Source organism: Micromesistius poutassou, assembly GCF_964030765.1.
Source record: "Micromesistius poutassou genome assembly, chromosome: 9".
Taxonomy (NCBI): Eukaryota; Metazoa; Chordata; class Actinopteri; order Gadiformes; family Gadidae; genus Micromesistius; species Micromesistius poutassou.
The window spans coordinates 8,306,052-8,332,072 of NC_140279.1; the positions used below are offsets into that span (position 1 = coordinate 8,306,052).

At 44.4% G+C, this 26,021-nt stretch overlaps 1 protein-coding gene, 1 non-coding gene and 1 pseudogene across 4 annotated transcripts; 1 reads left to right on the forward strand and 2 right to left on the reverse strand.

The window, feature by feature from the left end:
- Positions 1–2,821: 2,821 nt before the first annotated feature.
- Positions 2,822–6,128, forward strand: LOC311353657 (annotated as a pseudogene). The gene is made up of 2 exons: positions 2,822–3,549; positions 6,055–6,128. The product of its transcript is annotated as an uncharacterized misc_RNA (transcript).
- Positions 6,129–10,954: 4,826 nt separating this feature from the next.
- oma1 (OMA1 zinc metallopeptidase) lies at positions 10,955–22,958 on the reverse strand. 2 transcript variants are annotated; one of them, XM_084472656.1, is made up of 8 exons: positions 22,138–22,956; positions 20,077–20,305; positions 18,677–18,850; positions 16,011–16,118; positions 15,317–15,445; positions 14,740–14,814; positions 14,290–14,439; positions 10,955–12,005 (listed from the first exon to the last, which is right to left on the reverse strand). In XM_084472656.1, exons 1-8 carry the CDS (start codon positions 22,527–22,529, stop codon positions 11,742–11,744), a joined length of 1,521 nt encoding a protein of 506 aa, XP_084328782.1. In that variant the 5' UTR covers positions 22,530–22,956; the 3' UTR covers positions 10,955–11,741. The 2 variants fall into 2 exon arrangements, with proteins under 2 accessions (XP_084328782.1, XP_084328783.1); XM_084472657.1 differs by lacking the exon at positions 10,955–12,005 and adding an exon at positions 12,067–12,574 and having other exon boundaries at positions 22,138–22,958.
- Positions 22,959–23,208: 250 nt separating this feature from the next.
- On the reverse strand, positions 23,209–23,314 carry LOC311353729 (U6 spliceosomal RNA). Its single transcript, XR_014637105.1, has one exon. It is a non-coding gene; the product is annotated as a U6 spliceosomal RNA (small nuclear RNA).
- Positions 23,315–26,021: the final 2,707 nt, after the last annotated feature.

The following is a 26,021-nucleotide window of genomic DNA, read 5'->3' on the forward strand; positions in this document are numbered from 1 at the left end:
ACAGACACAGGGCATGAAGACACGCACACACATACATGCACACATTCCATCATCTTATTACAGTGCAGCTTATTTCCCTGCCTCGGCATCACTCATTTATTCAGAGTCCAGAGGGAAAGCACAGCAGCAGACTGTGCTACTTAAAACATGTCTAAGTAGGCCAAACAGACGAGGCGAAAGCAGGACAGGCAGACACGCCAGCCAATCAGCAGCAAAGATCCAATTCTAGAACAATGTATGCTAATAAATATAGTTGCATGCATGTATGTGTGTGTGTGTGGACATATATATACAGTATATACGTGCGTGCATGCGTGTCTGCGTGCGTGGGTGTGTGTGTTTACGTGTAATGAACTAAGTGATGGTGCTGTTGAGTATCTCACAGTCTAATGTTTATAGTGGCCCAGGATTCCCTGGCCCAATATGCTCTTCATTACACGGCACTAAACCTTCACATTGTCTCGGGTCAACAACAACCATGCATACTTCTGCCCATACTCACAGGATATATTAAGATGAGGTAGTGTCACGTCTTTAATCAGACGCCTTGAATACAATATATGCTAGAGACGCCCAGTGCTTGTCCCAAATGCAATAGCACAAGACAAGGCTTCACGTTCTCTAGTTGACTAGCTCTATAATAGGTAGTGCTGTACTATTTAATGTGAAAATTCACAGCCTGTGGAATGAAAGTAGGAGAGAGAGAGAGAGAGAGAGAGAGAGAGAGAGAGAGAGAGAGAGAGAGAGAGAGAGCAGATCTATTTTAACTGCGATTAAGTAGAGCTGGGTTAAAATGGGAGCCCCTGACCGAAGCCTGATCTGGGGACTTATTAAAGACTCTTATTAAAAGTAGGAGGAGACCCTTAAGAACCCTGAAATGAGAGAGATAGAGGGAGAGAGAAAGGGAGAGCGAGAGAGAGAGAGAGAGGAAGAGAGAGAGAGAGAGAGAGAGAGAGGGAGGGGGTAGCACAATAGAGGGGTTGATGCGTGTGGCAGCGAAGGGATTGATTTTAAGCCTTTGGTTTCTTTTTCTCCCTCCCTCTATTCCTTAATGCTATGACCATCTCTCTCCTTCTGCCTTTTATCTATTCTCTGAAACATACTCCCCTCTTTCTGACACACTTATCTCTGTTGCTCTCCAACCAGGTCAGCTAAATAAAGTCCATGCTTTTAGCCAAATATGTGACAGCGTTAAGACTTCACACAAACAGGATACACAAGCATACACACACACATTTCCAAACAAGCCCATGAAGTAAAAAAATGCAAATACATACATCCATGTATCTGGACCCAAAGACAAACACACAGTTATATAGTTATATATACCTCTAGTCATTCCGTGCTGGTCACACATTTCCGATCTATCCCATTTCACAGCATGTGGAGCTCGCCGCATGCGTTTCGGAGCACAAGCCTATCATAACCCAGCATGGTAGACTAAGCTGGTGCAATCAGGATGCGGTCCAGTGCAGTGCAGTACACTTGCTCGTCACTCATCCAGCCGAGAACGGGGGAGAGCAGAGTGCCATAGCATCTGATTATTGATGAGTTAAGAGCCTTGCTAGAGAAACATTCAACACCCAGGGAAGTGTTTGCATAGATCCATCCTCCATTCATCTCCGCGTACTGACTACTATTAATAATACCTGGACACACACACACACACACACACACACACACACACACACACACACACAGGAAAAGATACACAGAGAGCGAATGATGTTGTTCAGTTCAACATGTAAAATCAGTGTCGGCCTATCAATCTACCTACATATCTATCTCTGCCTGTCATGCAGTGGATCTATCTGACTATCTGTCGGTCTGCTTCGAATCATCAGGGTCTCACTTTGTCCTTCAAACTAGGGTAGGCAGCAGGCATAATGGAAACCATGGCAACGACACAGCGAACATGCAGGTACTGGCTGAGAGGAGAGAAGAGAGAAGAGGAGAGAGAGAGGAGGAGAGGAGAGGAGAGGAGATTGAGGTGGAAAGGAGGAAGAGGCAGGGAGAAAGGAGATGAAATGTAGAGAAGAACAACGAACATTAATGTTTCAAATGATACACCGACTCACAGACAGACACAGACCCACACACAACAGACACACACAAGGATATACACAAACAGGGACATACATTCACGGGGAGACACACAAAGGGACAAACATTGTAGGAATCATGTGACATGAAATCTATGCTGCATCAACAAAATGCAAGAAAGGCCAGTCGTGTTCCATGAGCAAACAAAAGGAGACACATTTTTTGCAGGTGCTTTTATCACTGCAATCATTTCTCTAATATTTCAAAGGGCGCTTTTTGCTTCAGCACCACACTTTGTAGACATGGCCTTTTGGTGTCTCTCACTCTACATGCTAATACATGCCGATGGATCTTTCTGGAAGGGTACATGGTGAGCTGGCATAATGTTGGACGATGCTTCGACTGAAGGGCTTTCCCTCCCCATCAAGCAGTCTCTGTGAAAGGGTGACTGAGAACACTCTTAACCCACAGACGGCAGCTCAAAGCCACAGCAGGGCTGGGCTGTTGGCAGGGAACCCTAAAGCCTGTATCTCCCCGTGGTTCCTTCAAGTGTGGTTATCACATGCATGGGATGTGTCCTCTTGAAATACCATCTAATTATAATCACGACTTTAAAACAAACAAGATGTGGCAGGGTTAACACGAACAGAGGGTTGCTCTGCTTGCAAGCTTTGGGCAAAGACTATGTCAAAATCGCATTTCACTAACATCTTCAGAGCTGAGTGTTAACCAGACTCCCTCTGAAATTAATAAATCGGAAGTGCTCAGAATAGGATTTATGAATATTAGATCGCTTTCATCTAAAGCGCTCTTGGTCCAGGATCTAATTGTTGATAATAAGATAGACATCCTGGGCCATGTGAAACCTGGTTAAAACCAGATGAGTTTCTAGCTTTAAACGAAGCTACTCCCTCCAACTACGTTAGCTACAAATTATCTAGAGAATTAAAGAAAGGTGGTGGAGTAGGCTTAATATCTAACTCTAAGCTTAAACTTAAACCAAAAAATAAATGTACATTCACATAATTTGAGGTGCTCGCTTTCTGCTCCTCAATTACTCGACAAAAACAAAATGAGTTTCAGACTCTTTCGTTTTAGCTATAGTATACCGCCCCCCAGGCCCCTACCCACGTTTTGCAGATGGGCTTTCGGATTTTGCAGCTGATCTTGTTACGTATTCAGACAATGTTTTGCTTATTGGTGAATTCAACATTCATGTGATAACCCATCTGATTCCCTCGCAAGGGCATTTCTGTCCATTACAGATACGCTTGGCTTCAAACAGCTCAGCCAGCACCCAACCCACATCGGTGGAAACACGCTGGATCTCGTATTGACCCGCGGCGTAGGCATCTCAGACCTGGTTGTCTCTCCCTACACCTCAGCTTTATCAGACCATTTTCTGCTCACTTTTCAGGTTGTGGTATCCTGCCCCTGCGACGACCACCAGGCTACTTACAGCTGTCGTCACATCACTCCTGCAACTACAATAGCTATGGCAGATAAGTTACCCCTTTCACTTGCTCCTGTGACATATTTTAGCTGTAATATTCCCTTGTGATACATTTTAGCTGTAATACTCTCACATAGCCACATGAAGCAGCACCGAGCATAGTTGAGAGGTAATTTCCCCTCACAATGACCAGAGGGCAACACTGAGCACATTTGACAGATTAGGCGGTAATACTCTCACACAACCTCAGAGGGCAGTACTGAGCACATTTAACAAAGTTACAACATTTACACATAGGGGCAACAACGGACACACAGAGGAAGTGAGCAAGTTTTTTAGAGCCGTAGAAGAAGTCTACTTTTACCTGTTTATAAAAAGCAACAGCTGAACAGAAGGAGGCCAGAATCTCTTGGGCGGCGTATCCTAGATATCAAGCTTAGAGACACTCTGCGCATGTTATATACCATCCCTCTCCTTTTGTTTCATAGACGATAGACAATAGACCAAAACCTTAACCAAATAAAGTGAGTTAAAAGCGATCCTGTCTCGGCGGCCTTTCCTGGATTAAAAATATCATAACACTCCCCTCACTTGCTCTGTGGATTGCCTTAATGATGATTTTAACAATGCCTTGTCTGCTGCCATCGATTCTGTTGCCCTGCTTGTAATTTAAAATCGATCAATGAAAAAAACAGCTCCCTGGTTTTATGTAGATACCCGCAACCTGAAGCGAGGATGCAGAATCCTTGAACAACTAAAAAACAGACTCAGAATGTAGGCTCCTCCCTCTCAGCAGGGCAGTTCATGGATTTCTTTGAAAACAAGATTCAATCGATAAGAGAGGAAATTGATGCATACCTCACTTCTTGTCTTCCACATCTTGCGAGGCAAGATGGGGACTTGCCTCGTAGGATGAGGAACTCTGAAGCAACTCTCATCAATCAACTCTGGAGTTTAAGGCAATCCCTCTGGTTGAACTTGAAAAGGTAATGAAGCCTTCGAAGGTTCTTAAAGAACTCCTTCCAACTGTGGGGCCTGCAATCCTCTCGCTTATAAATCTGTCGCTCTCTACAGGAATTGTTCCCTCTAGTTTCAAGGCTGCGGTGATAAAAACCGCTACTCAAAAAGCCTGGCCTAGATCCTGAATTAGTCAGCAACTATAGGCCTATATAGAACCTCCCTTTCCTATCAGGAAAGGATTGTAGCAAAGCAAATCGCAGACTATCTGACGAGGAACAACCTTTTCAAACCTTTTCAGTCTGGGTTCAGAAATTTCCATTCAACTGAAACTGCTGTGACAAGAGTGGTAAATTATATCCTTCTTGCTGTGGATACCAATGCAAACTCGATGCTTGTGTTGCTCGACCTCTGTGCTGCGTTTGACATGATCGACCATAGCATTCTTCTTTACTGTCTTGAGCACTATGTTGGGTTCGCGGGTACGGCTCTTCGCTGGCTTGATTCTTACCTCACAGATACAAAACAATTTGTGCTCTGCGAGAGTTCAGAATCGAAGCATTGCAAACTATGCTTTGGTGTTCCACAAGGGTCAGTCCTTGGTCCATTGCTTTTTGCAATCTATACGGTTCCCTTGGGCGACGTTATCCGCGGCTACGGAATCAGCTTCCATTGCTATGCGGATGCCACCCCACTTTTTATTCCTGTAGAATCAGCCCAGTCCTGTCTGGTTGCAGTGAAGAGTTGGATGTTACAGAACTTCCTGCAGCCTAATACTGGGAAGACAAGATAAGTATCGTCTCAAAGCAGGACCAGAGAAAATTTTAGACAGTCTCGCTGTGTTTAGATGGCTTGGTCATCCCACAGAGTGTCTGTGTCAGAAATCTTGGTGTCCTGTTTGACCCTCTGCTCTGTTTTGACCAACATGTTAGAAATATAACTAGAATTGCATTTTTCCATCTGTGAAATATTGCAAAAATCAGACCAATATTATCTGCAATAGATGAAGACACAGATTTACAGTATATCATCAAGACTGGATTATTGTAATTCATTGTTCTTGGGTCTACCTAACTCAACCACGAGAAGTCTACAGCTTGTACAGAATGCTGCAGCTAGAATACTGACTAGAACGAGAAAGATTGATCATATTACCCCTATTCTCGCCTCTGCACTGGCTACCAATAACTGCCACAGCTGATTTTAAGGTGCTACTGCTAACCTATCAAGCCTTGCATGGATCAGCACCATCCTACCTGAAGGACCTTATCATTCCTTATAGTCCTTCTCAAACCCTCCGGTCTTCTGGAGTTGGCCTTCTTTCGTTACCAACTGTTAAAAAGAAATCCGCTGGACAGAGCGTTCACCTATCAAGCTATGGAATAGTCTGCCACCTGTAATGAGGGAAGCTGACTATGTCGAGCTATTCAAAGCAAAGCTAAAAACGTACCTCTACAGCCTTTCATTCCGAACATAGGGGTGCGAAAACGATGCTGATGCAAGATTGATGCGTGTTTATTCGTGCAGTTACTAAATTAGCAGCAGTCCACTTTTCCACTATGCACTTTTTCCCTTCTAATCCATAATTCTGTCTGTTCTAGCGTGTTGCGATGACTGCGACTGGATGCCTGGACTCTCCTTATGGTTAACTGGCCAGCACCCATCATCGATTTAATATGTTTTGCCTGTATGTATATGTATGTATGTCAATTATGGCACCCACTGCACTCTTGACCATCCCTGGAAGAAGGGATCCCCCACTCTGCGTTCCTCCTCAAGATTTCTTCTTTGCTGATTAAGGGAGTTTTTCCTTGCCCGATTAGGTGCTTGGGTCCAGGGGGGGGGTCATAAATATTTGGCTTGTTGAGACCTTTGAGACTGTAATGGTGATTAAGGGCTATACAAATAAAATTGAATGTATTGTAATTTATGTTGTCGTTATGTTTTATGTTTGCTAGAGTAAATGGCAGCAGTGTGTGTGTGTGTGTGTATGTGTGCGTGTGCGTGTGCGTGTGCATGTGTGCGTGGCGCCCCGGGACCGCGGTGTGCTGGAATGGCTGACCAGTCTTGATACACATCAAAGAATTTGGCTGACATTGACAGACAGTCTGTGTGGTTCCAACACTCGCTCCCTGTCTCCTTCACATATTGTCCTGCAGTCATGGATCACAGCAAAGAGAGTCCAAATACAGCGCACTACCGCACTCATGGGCACACCACAGGTTGGTTGTGGTGTGTGTTTTTCTCTATTTTTTCGTCAGAGAAAGGCTATATTCATAGGTTGCATTGATGAGTTTGTGTTAGTATATGTATCTCTGAATGTATTCTATACATTTACACATTTTATCATTTTTTCTTCTTCATCATACTTTTATATGATGAGGAAAATGTGCCTGCCTTCAGGCCCCATTTAAGTGGCCCACTGTCCCTACTCTCTTTAATACCGTTGCTATGGTAAACTTGGACCCAGCAGTCCATCTGAGTTATAGAAGTACTCCTGGGGGGAGACAGCCGGAAACTGGGCCGGAAACCAGAAACTGCAAGGGGCGGAGCTACACCTTGTTTCCTGTTTTCATTAGAGTTATTTTTAAAGAAGAGAACTAATTTGCATGAGTTAGTTAATAAAGCTTCCAGAGGTTTTTTTTTTACAAATGTATTCCTCCAGGGGCCAGACTACATAGTGTTGACTTGAAACCTTTAAAGACCCTTTTTTACAGTTTACTACTCCGGGCCCAGGCAGCTCCTCTGCCTTCAGACTAGATATTAATCTTAAATCTGATTAGTGAGACTATCTCTTAGGGGTGGGAATCTCTTGGCACCTCACGATTCCATTCGATTCTGATTCAGAGGTCAACGATTCGATTCTAAATGATGCATCTCGATGCAACAATTTTTTTTATGTACATTTCCATGCGTGATTTTCAAAAATATAAATACATCTGAGTTTGCTATTCAGAGTTTGCTAATCACTTCCTACTTTTGTGATGATCATTAAAGACAATCAACAGATGAATTACCTTATCTAATATTTTATATAAGATAAAGTCTGTTCTCTGCACAGAGAACCCGGAGGCAGAAAGGAGTTTTCTGTAGCGCTCTGCAGCAGGCGAACAGAATGTTGCAGCAGGCGAAAAAATTTATTTTTTTAAATTTTTATTAAAATTCTGATTATTAACTTATCAGCATCTAGAGAGAATCGTGATGCATCGAAGAATCTATTATTATCTATCTATTATTTTTCCCACCCCTACTATCTCTACAGAATTCATCAGAATTCAGGCGAGGCGAGAAAATGTATTATAGGTCATAAAAAGTTCTGAACAAATGGCGGATTATAAGCAAACTGACAATCAATCGACAGAGTAGAGTAAACCACGTGGGATAAATACATCTAAATCAATTGCAAGTGATCTGACAAAGCAGAGGCTTCTGCATTCATGTGAATCAAGATCAGACTGTTCGATCGATGCGGTCAGACGAAGGACGCTGTTAACATCCTAATCTCTAACGGCATCAGGGCAGGTATGAAAACATTCCCTGGCTTTGACCATATATGTACAGCCACCCAATCCTCGAGAACGCTCACTGCACACACACACACACACACACACGCACACACACAACTGGACATCATGAGAAAGCACAGCACTACTTTCAGAAACAACTACTAAAATTCAGAGTTCATGTCTTTCACGTCTTATGATAAAAAAAAATCAGACAAAGACAAGTCTGGTGTGGTCCTTGGCAGATAACTGGGCCTTGCTTGTGACATCTCTACTGCAAGCTGGTGTGTGTGTGTGTCGTTGTCTGTGTGTGCCTGTGTCTGTGCGTGTATTATGTCACCATTCACTCCTGAATAGCTCCCTCATTACAGTTAAGCAGTTCATTCGTGGTGACTGTTAGGTAAATGAACAACCGACTGACTGGGAATTCCGAGCAGCCCTTCTTTCAATGCTTAGAAGGGGAGGTCGACAGAAAGAGCAGGTTGGTCTCTTATTACCGGGACGGTGAGAGCGCAGAGCTGACACAAGCCTTCTGGGCCGCCAAGCTCAAAAGTGTCCCTTCCAAACAGAAAAGTACAATACATCGGCTGAACATATTCAAAGTCTCATGATGAACAAAAGAGGTCCCATGACAGCAGTCTTCTAAGCGGTTCATTTAAAAGGTTTATCAGTGGTTCCCTCCGCGACACGACAGCCATAATGAGATCTAAAGTCTCTACACTGGGCCTTTCGTCCACACAAGGGAGGCATACGTTTCAGTTTAGTCAATATGGATGTCCATGCCTGATCTGGGAAGGGTGGACTGGATTTTAATCTACACCTTAAGACTTAATTTAAGAACGGCTGACTTGAAGGGAGATATTTAAACTTAATTAAAAGCATATATTTCTGTCAATGCCAAGGAATTGCTTTCAAAATTTGCAATTAGTACGTTTTTTTGGTTGTATTTAAACACTAGAAGCATGTTTTCCATGTAATCATTGTTATAAGCTATGAAGCATTCAGAGTTCACCTGGGGGCTTTACAATGGTCCAAAATGGCCCTATAGTCATTTGTAAGGCTGCAGAAGTGACCTCTGAGATTTACGTGAGGGAGAGAGAGGTAGAGATGGACAAACAGAAAGAGAGAGAGAGCGAGAGGTGGAGAGATGGACAGAGACAGAGACAAAGAGAGACAGAGAGAAACGGAAAGAAAGAGAATGAGAGACATCCACTGTGATTAACCAGGTAACAGAGCCAGATGTTCTATCACTCTTTTGGTGGCAGTGATTAAAAACAGTAAAATATTCATTTCAATCAGACACCCACATGCCACATGATTAATTAATGTTCAGTAGAAGGACAGGCTAGCTTCTGCCTCTCCTCACACACACACACACACACACACACACACACATGCACACAGAAACACACCTGAGAAACTATACTGTTGTTAAATTATGTGAATGTGTCTGGGCGGAGGAACCTTGAAATGGAACTCGTGGAGGAGCAACTGATGAGTGCCGGCGCCCCCTCCTTCTGGGAGGTGAGAGAGCAGACAGACTGCATTGTGGGCTAGATTCAGCCTCCTACACAGCAGATGCAAAAAGTAGACCATTCTGCTGCCCCAACTCTGTCAAGGGATTCAACACAGGCTTTCAAATAGGAGGAGAAAACACTCAAAAAGTGTTTATGAATCGTTAAATGTACTTGGATGGTTGGGTGGGGGCACATGTTTGTGCACACAGAGACCAGACAGGAATATTACAAAAAATCTCTGACTGGAAGGAAGCAACTAATGGGAAATTATTTGGCTCTTTTAATTAAATTGTGCGGGATTGATAGGCCTTCTTGTGTCTAACCTCCTGTCAGGTCAACATGGAGACGGCTGTTAGAAATGTCAGTTCTCAGCATTATAGAGAAATCATTACCTGTGCCAGCCACCCACAAATGCACACATACAATGATGGTCTTTAGTTGGGTCACCGTACCATAAGGTCCTCCAGATAGTCATCTTGATCTAATAACTGCACCTCTTTCTTGTTTTGGGAAAGTTGGGAAAGTTTGACCAACTGAAGCTATGCTGGAGGGTGTCTATTAGTCTTTCGCCCCCACTGCAGGTGTGAATCGGTTTTCACATGTGTAAAGAGTGGGTGACGTGCTTCACTCTCTTTGTGAAGCACTGAAATCTGACCAATGACCAAATTAAGAAACATGTCTTGGTTTTTAAATCCAAGATACGCAAAAAAAATAAACACATTTTCATCAAATAGACTTTGAAACAGTAAATCAGGCTTTCATCTCTCTCCAGACTGGCTTCAGTCAAAAATCCTCCTCGTCTCCTATTGGTACAAAACGTTGCAGCAGCAGGGGTCCGCATAACTCCAACTTTAGCTTCCCCACAAACATACTGACAGAGGGGAGTGAAAATTGTATTGACAGCTTTGTCTCAAGGCAGGACCCAGCAACGTTGTTGATCTAGGTTTCCACAATGATACCGAGCGTATAGTCAGACATCCCAGACTATGAAGGACAGCCTTTCGTACAGCACACACACCGCTACCATTCAAGACCTAGTTGTAGGAGCTTCTGTGGGAAGCCGACTGTAAAATAAATCTGACGTCAAGCATAAAGTCAAATCATTCATTAATAAAAGTTAACCCACACATGATTTATATACCCAACATAAAAAAAGGCAGGTTCATTTAATGAGGCTGCCATGACGTCACTTGAAAGCAAAGGGCCTACTTGCTGACACTTTTGTAAGAAACTATATTCTCTTGCACTCATCATTCATCATCATCACATTTTCACCCTGGGTATGTTCACGGTAAAAACAACATATTTAATGGAGCGCTAATGGTAAGCAAAATAATAGCACCACTCCCAGATATTGGAGTGGTGAAGATATGAAAATATTGAAAGTAAAACATTTTTTATCATCCATTTTTTATTCTCTCCTCGAAGAAAAATCCCCAGGAGAGCATCACATTAAATGTAATAATATACAACAGCTCTGATGGTCTCAAGTATATAGGATTTGTATGCATCAAAAATATTTTTATATCAGGGGTTTTGGGATGTGCATTTGCGTCTCCTAAATATTGGGATAGATACCAATATCCCACCACATGGATATAAAACTATAAAATACCGCCCAGACACATAGAAGTCAGAGCACATTTTGAAATGAAAACAGCCCATTAAAAAAATTATCCATGGTATAAGGGACCTAGAAGTGTTGCAAGCACACTGAAATGTAATGAAGTGTAATATTTGCGCACACACACAACACTTGTGTGCACCCATGAGTACATGCGTTGTGTTTGTGTGTGGACACAAAGTGCATTTATTGTAGTCTCTTCATAAATAATGCAAATGTTGATGTTGCAACGTATGGTTTAAGTAATGAATTCAGTTTGTCCCCAGCCAAGGTCGTGTAGAAGTCTAGATGCTAATGCAGTGATCTGCACAAAGACTTCCCAGCCATCTGAACGCAATCTCAACTCTTAACACGGCACTCATGCACACGAGATGCACACTGCAGCACTGGGAAGGGTGAGGGGGACTCTTCAAATGGAAAAAAAAAATAGTAAAAACAGTGAAAAAACAACAGTGACATACACACTAAAAACTGTAATACCCTCCACACCCAAGCAATCAGTAGGTCTGAAACAGACAAACTAAGAGAATCTAGAGGCTTTGCGAAATGCTGCATCCCGTCTTCGGTGTCCCGTCAACAGTGGTTAAAGCAGGAGCGGGGGTTGCTCAGCGGGACAGGGGTCAGGAGAAGCGAGTCCCAGAGCGTTAGCTGTAGACGGGACGGACGGTGGTGTCTGAAGGACAGGCGTCGGGAGCCGGGGCCGAGCGGGCTTGGGCCAGGAGGGCTGCGGCCGCTGCATCCTGGGGCTGTGAATGTCGGTGGGGCTGCGGTGGCGAGTCTGAGCTCTGGGCCCCCCTCCCTTTGCCTTTGGCCTTGTCCAGTAGCGTCCGCACGCTCATGGAGAAGACAACGCGGGGGTCCGCAGACGGGAGGGCCGGACACTCGCAACAATCTCTCAGCTCCAGAGCCTGGAGAGAGCGAGAGCGAGAACGGGAGAACGAGAGAGAGAGAGGGGGAGGGACAAGTCCACATGTAGGCAAGAAACAAGACAGAAACAAAGCGAGAGAGACCAAGAAGTGACAGATAAAAAGAATGTAGAGGGTGGGATTATTATATTATTTTTTGGGAATGCCTTTCCCCCCTTGCTCTTTGGAAATATATTTTAAAGACGAGTGGCATCAGTTATAGGCCGGGCTGGAGGAAAAGAAGCTGTGTGGAAATGAGAGCGCTAAAAATGCTCAATGATTGCTTGACAGTTGATGATCTGGACGGACCCCAAACAGCCCAAACAATCTTCCCTGAGATTTGAGGGAACAAGGGCAAGCCAAATCACGAGGTTGACTATTGGAATCCGGCCGGACGGAGGAGACGCCGACGCGTTCATCAGAGCTGTACAGCCAGGTCGGCGTGGTGATGCAGGAGGCGGGAAGCACCTCCATTTCACGCCACTGTGGGGTAGACCAGTCTGTCCACTTTACTCCAGCACGCCAACTCACTCCCCTTTACAAACCGCACTCCTCTCAACTCCTCAGCAGCCCTGCGTGTGTGTGGGGGGGGTGTTAACTTAAGGACAACAATAGCACTAGCAAGCCTGCTGCTGAGCTGCAGCTGGAGACAACAGGGTGAAGTTAAGTGCGGGGCTTCGTGCTTGCTGTTCCCTCCACGAGGTGCGGGACACCGCAAGGAGCCGTGGCCGACTGCAGACTTGGTGCGCTACGCCCATGATAAAAATGGATGCCCTGACGGTTGCGGAAGATGAAGCATTGGATGAAGGCATCCACCAAATGGGCACATGGTACCCGTACCAAAACAATGTTTTGGTGGACGCAGGCCAAGGGACCCTAGCCATAGCTAAATTACTCCCACACACGTTCAAATACACAGGACACACAGTTAGGATTTTCTTGTCGAAGAGACTTAGCACACTGGGTAAGGGGCAACATATTTGAATTTCAACACACACACACACACACACACACACACACACACACACACACACACACACACACACACACACACACACACACACACACACGCACACACGCACACACACACACACACACACACACACACACACACACACACACACACACACGCGCGCACCCATCTGTTTGTCTCAGACTCGGCAGCGTCTGACAGTGAGAGCAGGGCCAAGATCAACAGTTCAACTCACTGTCAAGGTTAATACTACCGCTGCCTGGCAGACCGTGTGTTTGTGCAAATATAACTGAGGAGAAATGAGACGCACACACAAAATCAGTGACACTGTGTGTGTTCAAAGCATATGTGTGTTGTTGGTAACTCCTGGTCTGGCAACGATCCGATAAGGTTTTAGCATTAGTTTTAATTTTGCTTAAAAAATATTCAGAAATAAGCCCATCTACTCTCCCACCTACAGGGTTCTGTGAACTACTGGCTTCCCTCGTAGAACCTAAAGTTTGGTTCATTATCGTATCACGACACCATATTCCAAATACACTGCAGTGCCGAACATTATAGATATGGAAAACTGAAGCACTTCATTGTCTGTTGTATACAAACATAAGCAGTGATACACTGATACTTGCTGTGGAGAGTCCCTTCTAAATTGAACACCTCAATTCAATGCATTCTAAGAAATTTCCGTTGTGGAACACAATATAAAGTGGTGGTTTTAGTGGAACGGTGGTCAAACTTTCGCTTTCTCTCTACCTTTTTATCAAAAGCATTAAAGAGCGCTCTCACAGAGAGCCTATCCTTGAGCCATGGAAATAAACATATATTATATACCTTAGCCCGTCCTACTCCTTCCCTACACATGCACGTCAGGACGGAAATGTGAATCAATATGGAACCCTCAATTCAACAATACCTTTTAAACTCAGCTCTTCAGCGGAGCACTTAACACAGCCTCAATCAGAGGGGCTGTGGGAGAGCTGAAGGGGTCTCCATTATATATACACACACCGCCAACAGAGACTAAAGCACTAAGTCTGAGGCCACATATCTTTGGGATGTTATGATATATATGTAAATAGAGATCTATTCAACTCGTTGTCACAGTCAATGCTTTCCTGTTTTTGAATGCTGAAGCACTCAAAAGATCTGTTTATTGTACAGTGTTAAGACCACATGGCAACCAGGCCCATGTTCCACACAATGTCCAGTATTAGGTAACCCAGTGTTTATACTCACACGTGTGTGCGTGTGTGTGCGTGTGCATGTGTGCATGTGTGCATGTGTGCATGTGTGCGCGAGTGCGTGCATGCGCACCTGAGGCACAAAGCGGTCCATCTGTGTGACTCTGTTCCTGTGTGAGGGATGCGTGGACAGCCACTCGGGGACAGCTGGCACTGCCCTCAGCTGATCTGTGATCTCCATTTGCTGCCAAAACACCGGGGCAGCGCGCACGTCCGCGCACGCCTGCATCAGAGGACAAGCCCACACGTCACCAACACGCACGCCCCCCCCGGGAGTGAACAACACACACATACACACACACACTGCATTTTGAGGCCGGGTAACCTTGTTTGGTTTGATAACAGTGCCCCCTGGTGTATCGTAAAGTAACTGACAGTGCTGTGATTCCTCTAGGCTAAAATTCCATGCTAATGACAATTCTTCAAATTGATTATGTTTAAGGGGAAGAGAGCCCTGCAGGGAGTGGACGTCCCTGGTGACACAATGTAATATAATGGGATGAGCGCAGGCCTGCTGCTTTACCTTAGCCGCCAGCTGCATGCCAACTTTGTCGGCCTCTGCCTCCAGTTTCCTGCTGTACGGACGGCTGAACATCAGCTGAGAGAGGAATCCGACGACGGAGGCAGAAGAGACAGAATCAAAGGGTTCAAGAATTTGAACATCTACAAGACTGGTGTGAAATATGGTGGAGGCTGATCCAACATTTACTTTTCAAGATCTATAGAACATTGCCCCCCAATAAAGGTTAGGGTTGTGTAACGACTAGAAAGCCTAATGCATCTTTTCAAGTAGCACAGGCGCCAGTCATTCACACCTATGTTCACAACACCTTCAGAGCAAGGTCCCCGATTTGCATTTCTATTACTTTGGGAAGATCGTCAGAAGGCGTGGTTGTGTTTTGGTATGTTTGAGCCAGTGAGCCAATTGTGAAATGGACTCATTTCATTATTGCTCAGATGAGAACGGACTGGAGTATGCAGTCGTCCAGCTCCAAAGATATGAGTTGTGTTGGGGGACAAGGGGTGGACCCATGGATAATGGAAAAGCTGCAGAGGAGAGCCACGGGTTACGTGAAGAGGTGATGAGAAATTGGTCTGACCTGTATGAGTTTGCCCTGGATCCAGTGTCCAAGCACGGCAAGACTGTCCCGGGGACACACGGCCCAGATGGCGGTCAGCAGGATAAGAGACAGCAGGTCCACAACGTGGGACAGGCTGGCCTGCTCCGCCTGGGGGGATGGGGACAAGAAGGGGAATGTGATGAGAGGTATCAGACAGTAGGGGACACGCACACAGGAACAGTGGCAGCCGATCAGAGCAAACCTTCCGGGCCGGACGGAGCCTCGTCGATCACCCATTCCCTTCAACCAATTAAATTCTCTTTTTCCGGAGCAGGGGCGCTCGCACTCGAAAAAAACGACAACTTAATTAGAGTCCTGAATGCTTTTTCTTGGCCTTAAACACAGGGCGCCATCACCAAAGGTGCAACGAAAAAAAGGAAAGAGTCAAGCTTGTAAAATGATTATGGCCTGAGGTCAACACGACTCATCTGTTCTGCGGCTAGCCATGTGTGACTGATGGAAACCAGGTTGAGCCTAAAGCCATCCGAGTGTTAAGGTAGCATCTGATATACACTGAGCTGAAAAAGGGGACGAGCAGGATCATAAAAGGCCTGATAAATAGTGTTGCCATGAAAACCCATCAAAGCAACCGCTGCCCAAGTCATAAAAGTCTGAAAGATACACTTTTTTTGTGTTTGTATGCTAGTGTGTATGTATGTGTGTTTGTACTCACCGAGTGTCCCAGGATGGCATGGGCCATCTCGTGTCCCAGGACAAAGGAGAGCTGGTGAATATCTGCCACCACTTCAAGCATTCCAGTAAACATGAACACTTCGCCATTCTGCCCAGAGAAACACATAACCAGGCATCAGTCAGTAGTCATCCCAGGAGCTTTCAAAGCCCCCTCCACACACACACACCTTTAATTAATTCACAAAGATAGGACAAGTCATTCTTGAACACAAACAAGCCATTTTCACACATGTCCTCCGCATTTTCGCCGCATTTGTATAACAGGAGATTCGACCCTGACGGTGATGCACACTTGATGCTTTAAATGCGGATATCGATTTCGTTCTGACATCAGTAGAATCAACGGGGGGGTTTAGGGGGGTGGGCTTGCAAGGGGCAGGATATGACGCAGGGTCTAAGTTAGCAAGAGGCGGGATAAGTGCGTCTGCTGTCACTCAGTTTGTTTTGGTTTGACCACAGACAGCACGGAGGCAGAACTGACAGAACTCATCGCAGTCATCTTAAATGTTGCTGCAACGATGCATCATATATTCCGTTGCATCCACAACATCTGAAGCATTGATCGATGATGATGAAGATTGGAGCATGTGTTAGAGACAAATAAAAGAAACAACGAAGAAGAAAGCCGTCACAAACGACTGTGTTACCGGAGGAACACAGTCGTTGGCTTAATTTCACATCTAACAAACCCTGGTTCAAATGTAGTTGATTTCTGTGTTTAACTGAGAAAACAGGGAGTGGAAGGAGGGGACCCTGTAATGTTCAGCTAACTGTTGTCAATAACGATTGTTACGAGAGTTATTAAGAGAGTATGCGTGTGCGCGAGAATGGCAGTGTGTGTGTGAGTGAGTGGACGAGTGAGGAGAGCGAGCGGTAGTGTGTGTCAGTTTAGTGAAGTAATGAACGAGTCCGGTTGTGTCTGTGCAAACGTGTACTGTAAAGTTAGTGAAACTAAGAATAAAGTACCCAGCCTGTCAAGAATCAGTGGCCGCTTCATTCCGACCATATTCAAACCTATAAGCAGACCCACTGCCGGTCAAAGTGAAGGGTGTTACCCCTGAGAGAACATCACCCCTGGAGGGAACGTCTCCCCTGTGCTCCTCGACTACGGTCTGGGAGTCGACAGCAGGAAGGGTGTAACATAATAATAAAAAATTAAAAAATTCTATATACGCATGCATCTGTGAACTCATGTATTGTAATTTATTGTATGATGTGTACTTTGAGGGTTACGATAAGACCTATCATTTAGCGTTCACCACGAATGACTCTGAAAAGCAGTGCCACATTTAAATACTTTGGCTGATTATTGTTTAGGGTGCGGCTGCCACTGCAAACGTAGACCGAAGCGTCATCAACACGCCTACTCAACTGGAGTGAAATGCAGACATTCTACTGCTCATTGTACCGCATATAAGGTCATTAACATTTCCACCGGCTAAAATACTACCTCAGGGGTAGTCTTTTTTCACAGGTCACAACGTCAGGATATGTCATTCACATATACGGCCCGTCGGGAGAATAGCGAGATGTACGTCCATATGTGAAAGCAGCCGATGTCTTTTTTCAGTGAGCAGTTGCAATTAGTCCCCTCCCTCATCCCCATGTAACTGCATGTTTTTTCACCGATTGAAGCCCACATAAATGTCCTGGCAGCCTTCTTTCTTTTCTTTTTCTACATACATTTTTCTCGCTTGCCGTTTCTGGTTGTGTAAGCAACCAGAAACGGCAAGCAAGCACTCCCCTCCCTCGTCCCCATGTAACCACATGTTTTTTCACCGATCGAAGGCCAAACCCATACAAATGTCTCTTTGTCCTGGCAGCCTTCTTTCTTTTCTTTTTCTACAGACATTTTTCTCGCTTGCCGTTTCTGGGTGTGTAAGCTGTTCCTGGGAGCGCTGGGATCAGAAGCTTCCCCTGTTCCACCATTGTTAGGCAACACTTTAATCCTGCTGCCTTTCCGTGAGGGCGCAGGGAGGACTGCCTCTCTGTGGAGCTATCCCTCCTGAATGGATAAAGTGGGACCGGGATAGCATAATTTTGGGGGTTTTTGTTTATTGCCGAGCAGAGAGGTTGGGAGACTGATTTCACTGACACTCTATATATCAGTGATTGCTGTCACAATATAGTCTAATTTGACACTTATTTTAACAAATAATATCGCTTACAGCGCCTTTAACCGATACATAGCTCTGGAGGATACAGTGTTCTTTCAAGTTGAAAGATTCAAAACCAGCACCTACTCCAGATATGGCGACTGCTAGCAATTGAAGACATAGAAATGTCAATTACCAGTACTACAGCTTGTTTATTTGGTGCTCCTTCTGCCCTTATCGACAGTCTCTGAATTGATGGACACCAAACACAAACAAAAGCCGTTTACACTTAACACATTTATCGTGTACGTTTAGTATATCCCAGCTGTACAACTCGCTTATGGAGGAGTTGATACTATGATACTAAATGACCTTACTCAGGAGTACGCACGCACACACACACACACACACACACACACACACACACACACACACACACACACACACACACACACACACACACACACACACACACACACACACACACACACACACACACACACACACACACACACACACCCCTCCTCCTGTCCCCTCTCTTCTGACTCACAGGGAGGACAAAGGCGTTGACTGTGGGGTCTTCGACGACGTGGACGCTCCAGGGGATGGAGGACACCTCGGGAACGTCCTTGTTCCTCTCGGCCAGGTGCTGGACGACCCGCTCCACCAACCGCTGACGTTGGTCGTCCGCCGGGACCAGCTGCTCCGCAAACTTCTCCAAGTACTAGAGGGAGAGACATGCATTCACACACACACAAAAAAAACGGTACTGGTATGTTTTTGAACGGTGGATACACTAATTTTTGTCTGAACCTTGATGTCTCACTACTGGAGTCCCTCAGGATTCTTTCCTGGGCCCCATCCTCTTCTCCCAGTACAGCAAGTCACTGGGTTCTGACATGTACAAGGCCTTTCCTACCACAGCTATTCAGACGAATTCTGTCCTATTCAGAGTCTCAAACCTTAGGTAGCTGAACAAATCTCTGCATGTCTGGCCGACAACTCTCAGTGGATGTCTACACCACCTGAAACTGATTCAGGTGGACAAGACTAAGCTGCTCATCCTTCCATGGAAGGCATTTCCATCCACAATCTCTCCATCAATATTGAAAACTCTGTGGTGCCTGCGACTCGGACGACAAGGAAACAGGGTGAGACACTTAATTACCAGCTGTCCTTCTCTGCAAACATCGAAAGGGCCATTGAATTGTTTTTTTTTAAACCGTGGAGGATAGCCTGTAGCGATGTTAGATGTCAGCTCTGCCATAAGCAGTGACTGTGATCACTGTGTTAGTATTTAATAAATAATTGTTGAGTCTGAGTCTGTAGTTTAGTTTTACATGATTGTCAACATAGTAATTTTGGTAATGTTGTCACAGTTAGAGAAAACCAATCCTATGTTTTTGCCAGTGTCTGCCGCTGGTGCTGGTCTTTAGGAGCAGTATATGTTGATGGCCGCGTCCGAGAGAGGGTTAAGCTTCTTGGACACTTATAGTATAAAGCCACAGTGCGTGTGTGGATGTATTGAGCTACGTCTAGGCTTAGGCTAACGGTTCATTTTGATGTCCGCATCCGAAGGAGGGTTAGACTTCTAGGACACATAATGTAAGTGGCTCATTGCCGATACAACATTGATCATTATAATGCTCATACACAACAATAGTTCTAAAAAAGGTATCACAAAGTTGCTGTGAGTTGTAGCAAGGTGGATAACAGGGCCCCCTTCCTGCTTAGAAGATAAAACTGGGGGTCACAATCTTTCACCGAAGAGCTGACATAATGGTGGTTGGTTGACCCTATGGCCCACTGATTAAACCCTTGTTTTCATCAGTGGAGATCTTCAAGATGACCACATAAATGCATGGAATTATTAGGAGAATGACCCTCTCCCTCTCTCTAGAGTCAACCGACAAGTTTCAAATCACCCCTCCCCGCATCCCACACTCTTACGTCCTCTGCCATTACTGCAGCCAACTCCATGTAGTTCTCCCTGCTGAACACCAGGAGGCGTGTTCGCCCCGTCAGGGGGGACTCGTCCAGGTGGGTCAGGAGGAAGAGGGCAGCAATCACCATGACGAGTGCAGCAGCCGCTACCAGCAGCCAGCGGTTACGCCAGGCCGCGTCGCGTGCCAGCTGCCGGCGGTTGGGCGGCAGGGACACCCACCACTTCCTGATGCTTCTACAGAACAGGAACAAGGACAGAGGTTTTTATTTATTTATTACATTACGCCATGATCTTATTCTGCACTACTGTATAGGCCTAGCAGAGGTGGAAAGTGACTAATTACATTACTCAAGTAAATGTATTGAGTAGACTTTTTTTTTGGTATTTTGTATTTTTTCAGTGGTTTTTAAAAACTGTACTTTTACTAGTAAGTAAGTTTTGGTTTAAGTATTGTAGTTAGTTACATATTAAACCACACAATTTACTGAGTAAAAAATTGCAGGCAAGTATGTCGAGAACGACAAGATGCATGCTGCATTGGCCTGAGAATTTCTAAGTTCACCTAGCAACAAGCCTACCTTTCAGCCGTCAGTGCAGTCAGACTAGGGTGTAGTCGGTAGGCTGAATGGATAATGGCTGACTATTTCAAGCTTCAAAATTAAACTTCAGTTATGTACTTGAAATAGTTTGTCGTTTTGTGTAGGCTATAGAACAAATGATTCAGAGATAAGAAGAGTGTTAATATCACAGATGTCAAGCATATAGTGTCATGACACTCCTTCAAGTCAAAGTAGGCTATAGATTAAAATAGAAGGCCTTAAGTATGTTGGGTCTGATGGGTTTGAAATAAGCTAATTAAGTCACGATAACCAATATATTCAAGATAGGTTTTCAAGAGTTATCTTATGACAGGATGTAAAATTGCTCAAAATCATTGTGTGAACTTAACCCTGATTAGAGATTTTGGATCCCCCCCTTGCAGTTGTGAACTTATGATTGGTGAGGCATTAAATATGACCAGTAAAGTAGTACTCTGAGTAGGTTTTGAAAAGAGTATTTTGTCCCTCATCCTTATCCTCATCCGCTTATCCGGGGTCGGGTCGCGGGGGCAGCAGCTCAAGCAGGGGGCCCCAGACTTCCCTTTCCCGGGCCACATTGACCAGCTCTGACGGGGGGATCCCGAGGCGTTCCCAGGCCAGTGTTGAGATATAATCTCTCCACCTAGTCCTGGGTCTTCCCCGGGGTCTCCTCCCCACTGGTCGTGTCTGGAACACCTCCCAATGGAGGCGTCCAGTGGGCATCCTTACCAGATGCCCGAACCACCTCAACTGAGAGTACTTTGTACTTGTGTGAATTTTAACAACAATACTTGTACTTGGAATTGAATAAAATTTCAGTGATGAAACTATACTTTTACTTGAGTAGGTTTTTTTTAGTACTTTCCACCTCTTTTTTGTTTTCCACCTCTGAGGCCTAGTTCATGATTAATATTTGAAGGTCCATTTAAGAAACCAAAAGTATCAATTACATTTCTTATTCAATATGTTTCTGATAACCAAACAGACTAAGATAGGTAGCACAGCTAAACTCTATGTAGGAAACACCGGCCTCCAACTTAATGGCATGTGGATGCAGTGTTGTTTTTAGTGGCAGGTGTTCGGGTATTTTCAGCCGAAAGGTACCGTGTTCGATCCTCAAGGGCTCCAGCCATCCTGTTGATCTGGAGTAATGTCAGTCTTGAAGTCTTATAATCATCAGTTTTTACATATTTTTTTATCCCTGGTGTTTATTCAATTATATTGATTTTTTAATTTATATATTTTAATTGTTATTTGTATTCCTTCAAAAAGTTGAGTTGAGTTGTAGTATTGTAGTAAGCATTGTTGTAAAATCTCTTTCATGATAAAGTGTTCACTGTGTGTATGTGAGATGTCCACAATGCCAACACATTTGCTTGCTCGTAAATGAGAATGCATGAGTAAAACCCCTAACCCTAACCTAACATTCATTAAATGTTTTATAACGTTTTGTTAAGTTACATTATATACATTGAAAAAGTACCATACCTTCCAAGTATGACAGCCAGGAGCTTCTGCAGAGGCTTGAGCAGTAACCATATGAGAGGAGCAGGCAGCGCCCTCAACGGTCTGGAGGTGTGGATGTGATGCGGCCACAGAGTACGTACAGTGCCACCCTTAGCTTGTCTCCATGCCTGGAAAAACGCTGTCTTATCGCGAGGTACAAACGTTCTCGCAAATATGGTAGTTCTGAGGGGAAGTATAGCAGTGTTTATAGCTCTTTGAAGGCTGTTTTTCGTGGAGAGTTGTGCCGATGACAAGAATGGTCGCGTTTTCACAGCAAGCCCCCCTTGTTTGTAGACTTGAAAGCAAGATGTCAGGTGTGCAGACAGCGGGTAGAAGCGGCTGCTTCTCTTCAGACGCACACAAAACAATGCCATTGTCCCCCCAACTAACCGCACTGTTAGAGCAGTTGTCCGAGTTCAAGTTGGCTTCAAGTTATGGTGTACTTGGATTACTTCTTTACTACACACGGACTTTGTTTATTATTTCAATGTCATAATTCCGTCGAGCTTACTCATTTATATACATCTTCATGATACCCTTGTCCAACGACGCGGAAATGATACATTTGATTGAGGACCATGTTTAAAAAATGCTTGGAGACCTTGTGGACTCCGTTCTATAGAATTGAACACCGGTGCATTCAGCTGCCTTAACAAGTTCTGTATGGAATCTCTCGTCAACATCATAGGTCAATCAGGGCGGGCGTCTCGGCGTTGTGTGTCCTAAATTATCCTTCCCCGAAAACGCCAAGATTCAGAAGAGTTCCGGTGTCGTGCCAGTGTAGTTACCCCAGAGAATGGCAAATACAGGTACAAAACAATAAGCCTGGAAAAAAAATGGCCATTTAAGTTATTCAGTAGCTCAACTACTCCTGGCGCTATTTCTCCTGGTAACTGTCGTCCAGGACAGTGGAGGAGCGCTGTAGCGGACTACTCTGCCACTAGGGGCACTGTTTCACCGCTGTAGCGGACAACTCCGCCGCTAGGGGTCAGTGTTTCACCCAAAACCAAAATAATATATTAAATTCTAAGAGCTGTGATATGAATTAAACATTAAAAGATAGAACGCTTCACGAATTTGCGTGTCATCCTTGCGCAGGGGCCATGCTAATCTTCTCTGTATCGTTCCAATTTTAGTATATGTGATACCGAAGTAACACAAATATAGCCTGATTCTGGGTTACATATATACCTCTACTCACACAGTGAAAATTCTGTACTGGTGTGGTCCTACAAACAACTCAAACACACTAACACTACAATACACAGCCATAATAGAACCATACACGAGTCCAGGATATTAGGATAGAATAATATTATGTATATTGTTGATTCAACTATTCTGGAACACCTCACCGACAGGCACTCTGGGTAGAGCATGGCGGTGACTCTCTGGCGTGGGATTGGTGGAGCCGGACAAAAGAGGCCCTAATCCCCTGTCACATGACTTCCCTCCCCCACCCGGCAGCCTCTGCATTCCTCTGACGCACATCAGAGGCGCCCAGAGCTCTGCTTCCCCTGTGGACCCAGAAGAGAAAAGTGTTGGTTTACACATTCATGGTTTGTGTGTGGGGATGTGTGTGATGCAACCCTTCCTACTTCCTGGTTACACGGCTGCAGTTCACAAGAAGTCTGTTGATCTCCAAGGCAACGCAGCGTAGGGCTCGCAACCTCGTGTTGGTAGAAGAGTTGGCGTTGCGTCTAGGGTTTGGAAGGAACGATTCACACTCCATATCCCACAACTTATTTGGGGATTGATTTAGTCTATCCCTGAATACAATTCAGAACACTGTATTGCCCAACAAGAAAGCATACAGTTATAGGTTGACTAATACTGCGATCTACTTCTATACATGATAAAATCAAATATACAAAATAAAATACATAATTGGATCAATTGTAGTTGGGTTACCGAGCAGTATGAGCCAGAAGAGAGGTCACAAGCTGACCCCTAACAGTAGCTTTTTGATTGTTAAATGTTTTGAAAATTGTAAGTGTGATTTCCAAAAGCTACCGCTAGGTGTCAGCATGCGACCTCTTCTTGCTCTAAGCGATGGACTGATCACCTTTCCACTGCATCTCCTGAAGACAAGATGCATACCTTTCTTTTAAAGATTCATTTTAAACGTTGTCATTTGTCTTATATGATCGTCAACAAAGAGCATTTTTACACTGCAAGGTCGGTTCGGTCGCGGCTCGGCACGCAATTTCACTGCCTTGCCTGTGTGAAACCGAGGGGGTAAAATCTATGAAGGTATTATTGTAGCAAAAAAAATGCGATTAGACGTTCTCTACAACAGAGAGAGAGAGAGAGACAACGCAGCGATATCAACATGGGGAGTTCTACTGGAGACGGGGAAATCCGCGAGCTGCTGATCATCATGGGAGAGAAGGTGATGCAGTAGAATTAAACGAAGACGGGGAAAGATGGTGCGATCCACGAGAAAAACGCAGAGGAACTGTCCTTACGAGGCTTTCGTCTGGATAAAAAACAAGTGGTCAGCAAAATAAAGAATAGGTTGGCGTTTTTTCACTTGTAAATAGTTAATCGCGTTTGTAGCCTACACTCAGACGTGAACTCATTCTTGCGTGCGGGTGTCTTCATTCTTAAAAAAATAAAAACATTCCTAGTATGCAAATTATTCTAAAGAGGTCTAGACTCCGTGCGTAGCCCCGCCTTCTCCAGTCGCCAAGAAAGCCCGCGCTGTGACGAACGGGGGATTTTTATGAAGGTATTATTGTAGCAAAAGTCTTTAGCATGCGTACACTAAAGTCACAAATGCGTAACAGTAAATTTGAAGTCGTAAATATGTATTTTGCATGTGTACACTAAAGTCACAAATGTGTGACAGTAAATTTGAAGTCGTAAATATTTGTTTCTACCGTTATTAACACAAAATAGGTGCTACGAGTTCACAGGTCCTTTGTCACAGGTGCACAAATCCTATCCTGTGCATCACAACTCCAAAGAGTCATGCACTTGACACTTTTGCTACAATAATTGCAGCGCAGAACACAGTGCAAAACACATGTGCACACCCGTGTTTCATAATTTGAGAACATGCACAAAATGTGTGCATTCGTAAACCCAAATGTGAACTTATGCATCACAAGTTGCACATCTCTGAAATATTTCCTCACAAATGAAATTATATAGATCGCTATGTTCAATGATCATTTTAATGAGCGAGCACAAGTCTATCGATACAACTGCTCGAATCTGCTGAATCTACGAGTCTCAGCTGTGTTTTTTTCTTGCGGATACTTTTGCAACACGTCTGGGTGGTAAATTGGGGTGCTAGCTCAAGTAGGCAATTTACCTCGGGCAGTGAAAACGCACGGACCATGCCGGGAAAAAAGGCGTGCATAAGACAGCATATTTGGCAGTGTAAAAACGTCTACACAAAACATGAGAAAAATAGTCGGTAGTGGGAGGTGGGATATCAATATCACATTTCGGGAGGCTCAAGGAGGAGAGTAATATTACATTTTAGTAGCAAACAAATTTTAGTAACAAAGTGTAAAGACATTTCGGGAGGCTCAAGGAGGAGAGTAGCCTAATATTACATTTTAGCAACAATGTGTAGTCTTGTAGTGGACTGTATAGACATAATTCACCTTACTGTGTTATTGGTCTCTTTGAGATCACGTGACTTGTTTGATCGGCGCGACGTTTGAATTTAACGGTTTTTATGATACAATAAACGACCTGCCGTTGCGTTGTCGACGTGAGAAATTGCCTCTTCACTTCTTTTGTCGCATTTTCTACAGTCTAAAGACAGAACGTCTTAGTAGTAATATAAGATTGTATATGCTGTTATGAAGACAAAAACTTACGTGATGGTTGAAAGTAGTGAGGAGTTTCGG

Excerpts from the sequence above, each read along its gene's own strand:
- oma1 (XM_084472656.1), bottom strand. The coding sequence starts at position 22,529 with ATGGCATTGTTTTGTGTGCGTCTGAAGAGAAGCAGCCGCTTCTACCCG. Across the intron at positions 18,851-20,076 it reads CTGCAGTAATGGCAGAGGAC|TACTTGGAGAAGTTTGCGGA; the intron begins GTAAGAGTGTGG and ends CTCTCCCTCTAG. Across the intron at positions 14,815-15,316 it reads TCCAGGGCAAACTCATACAG|CTGATGTTCAGCCGTCCGTA; the intron begins GTCAGACCAATT and ends TTCCTCTCTCAG.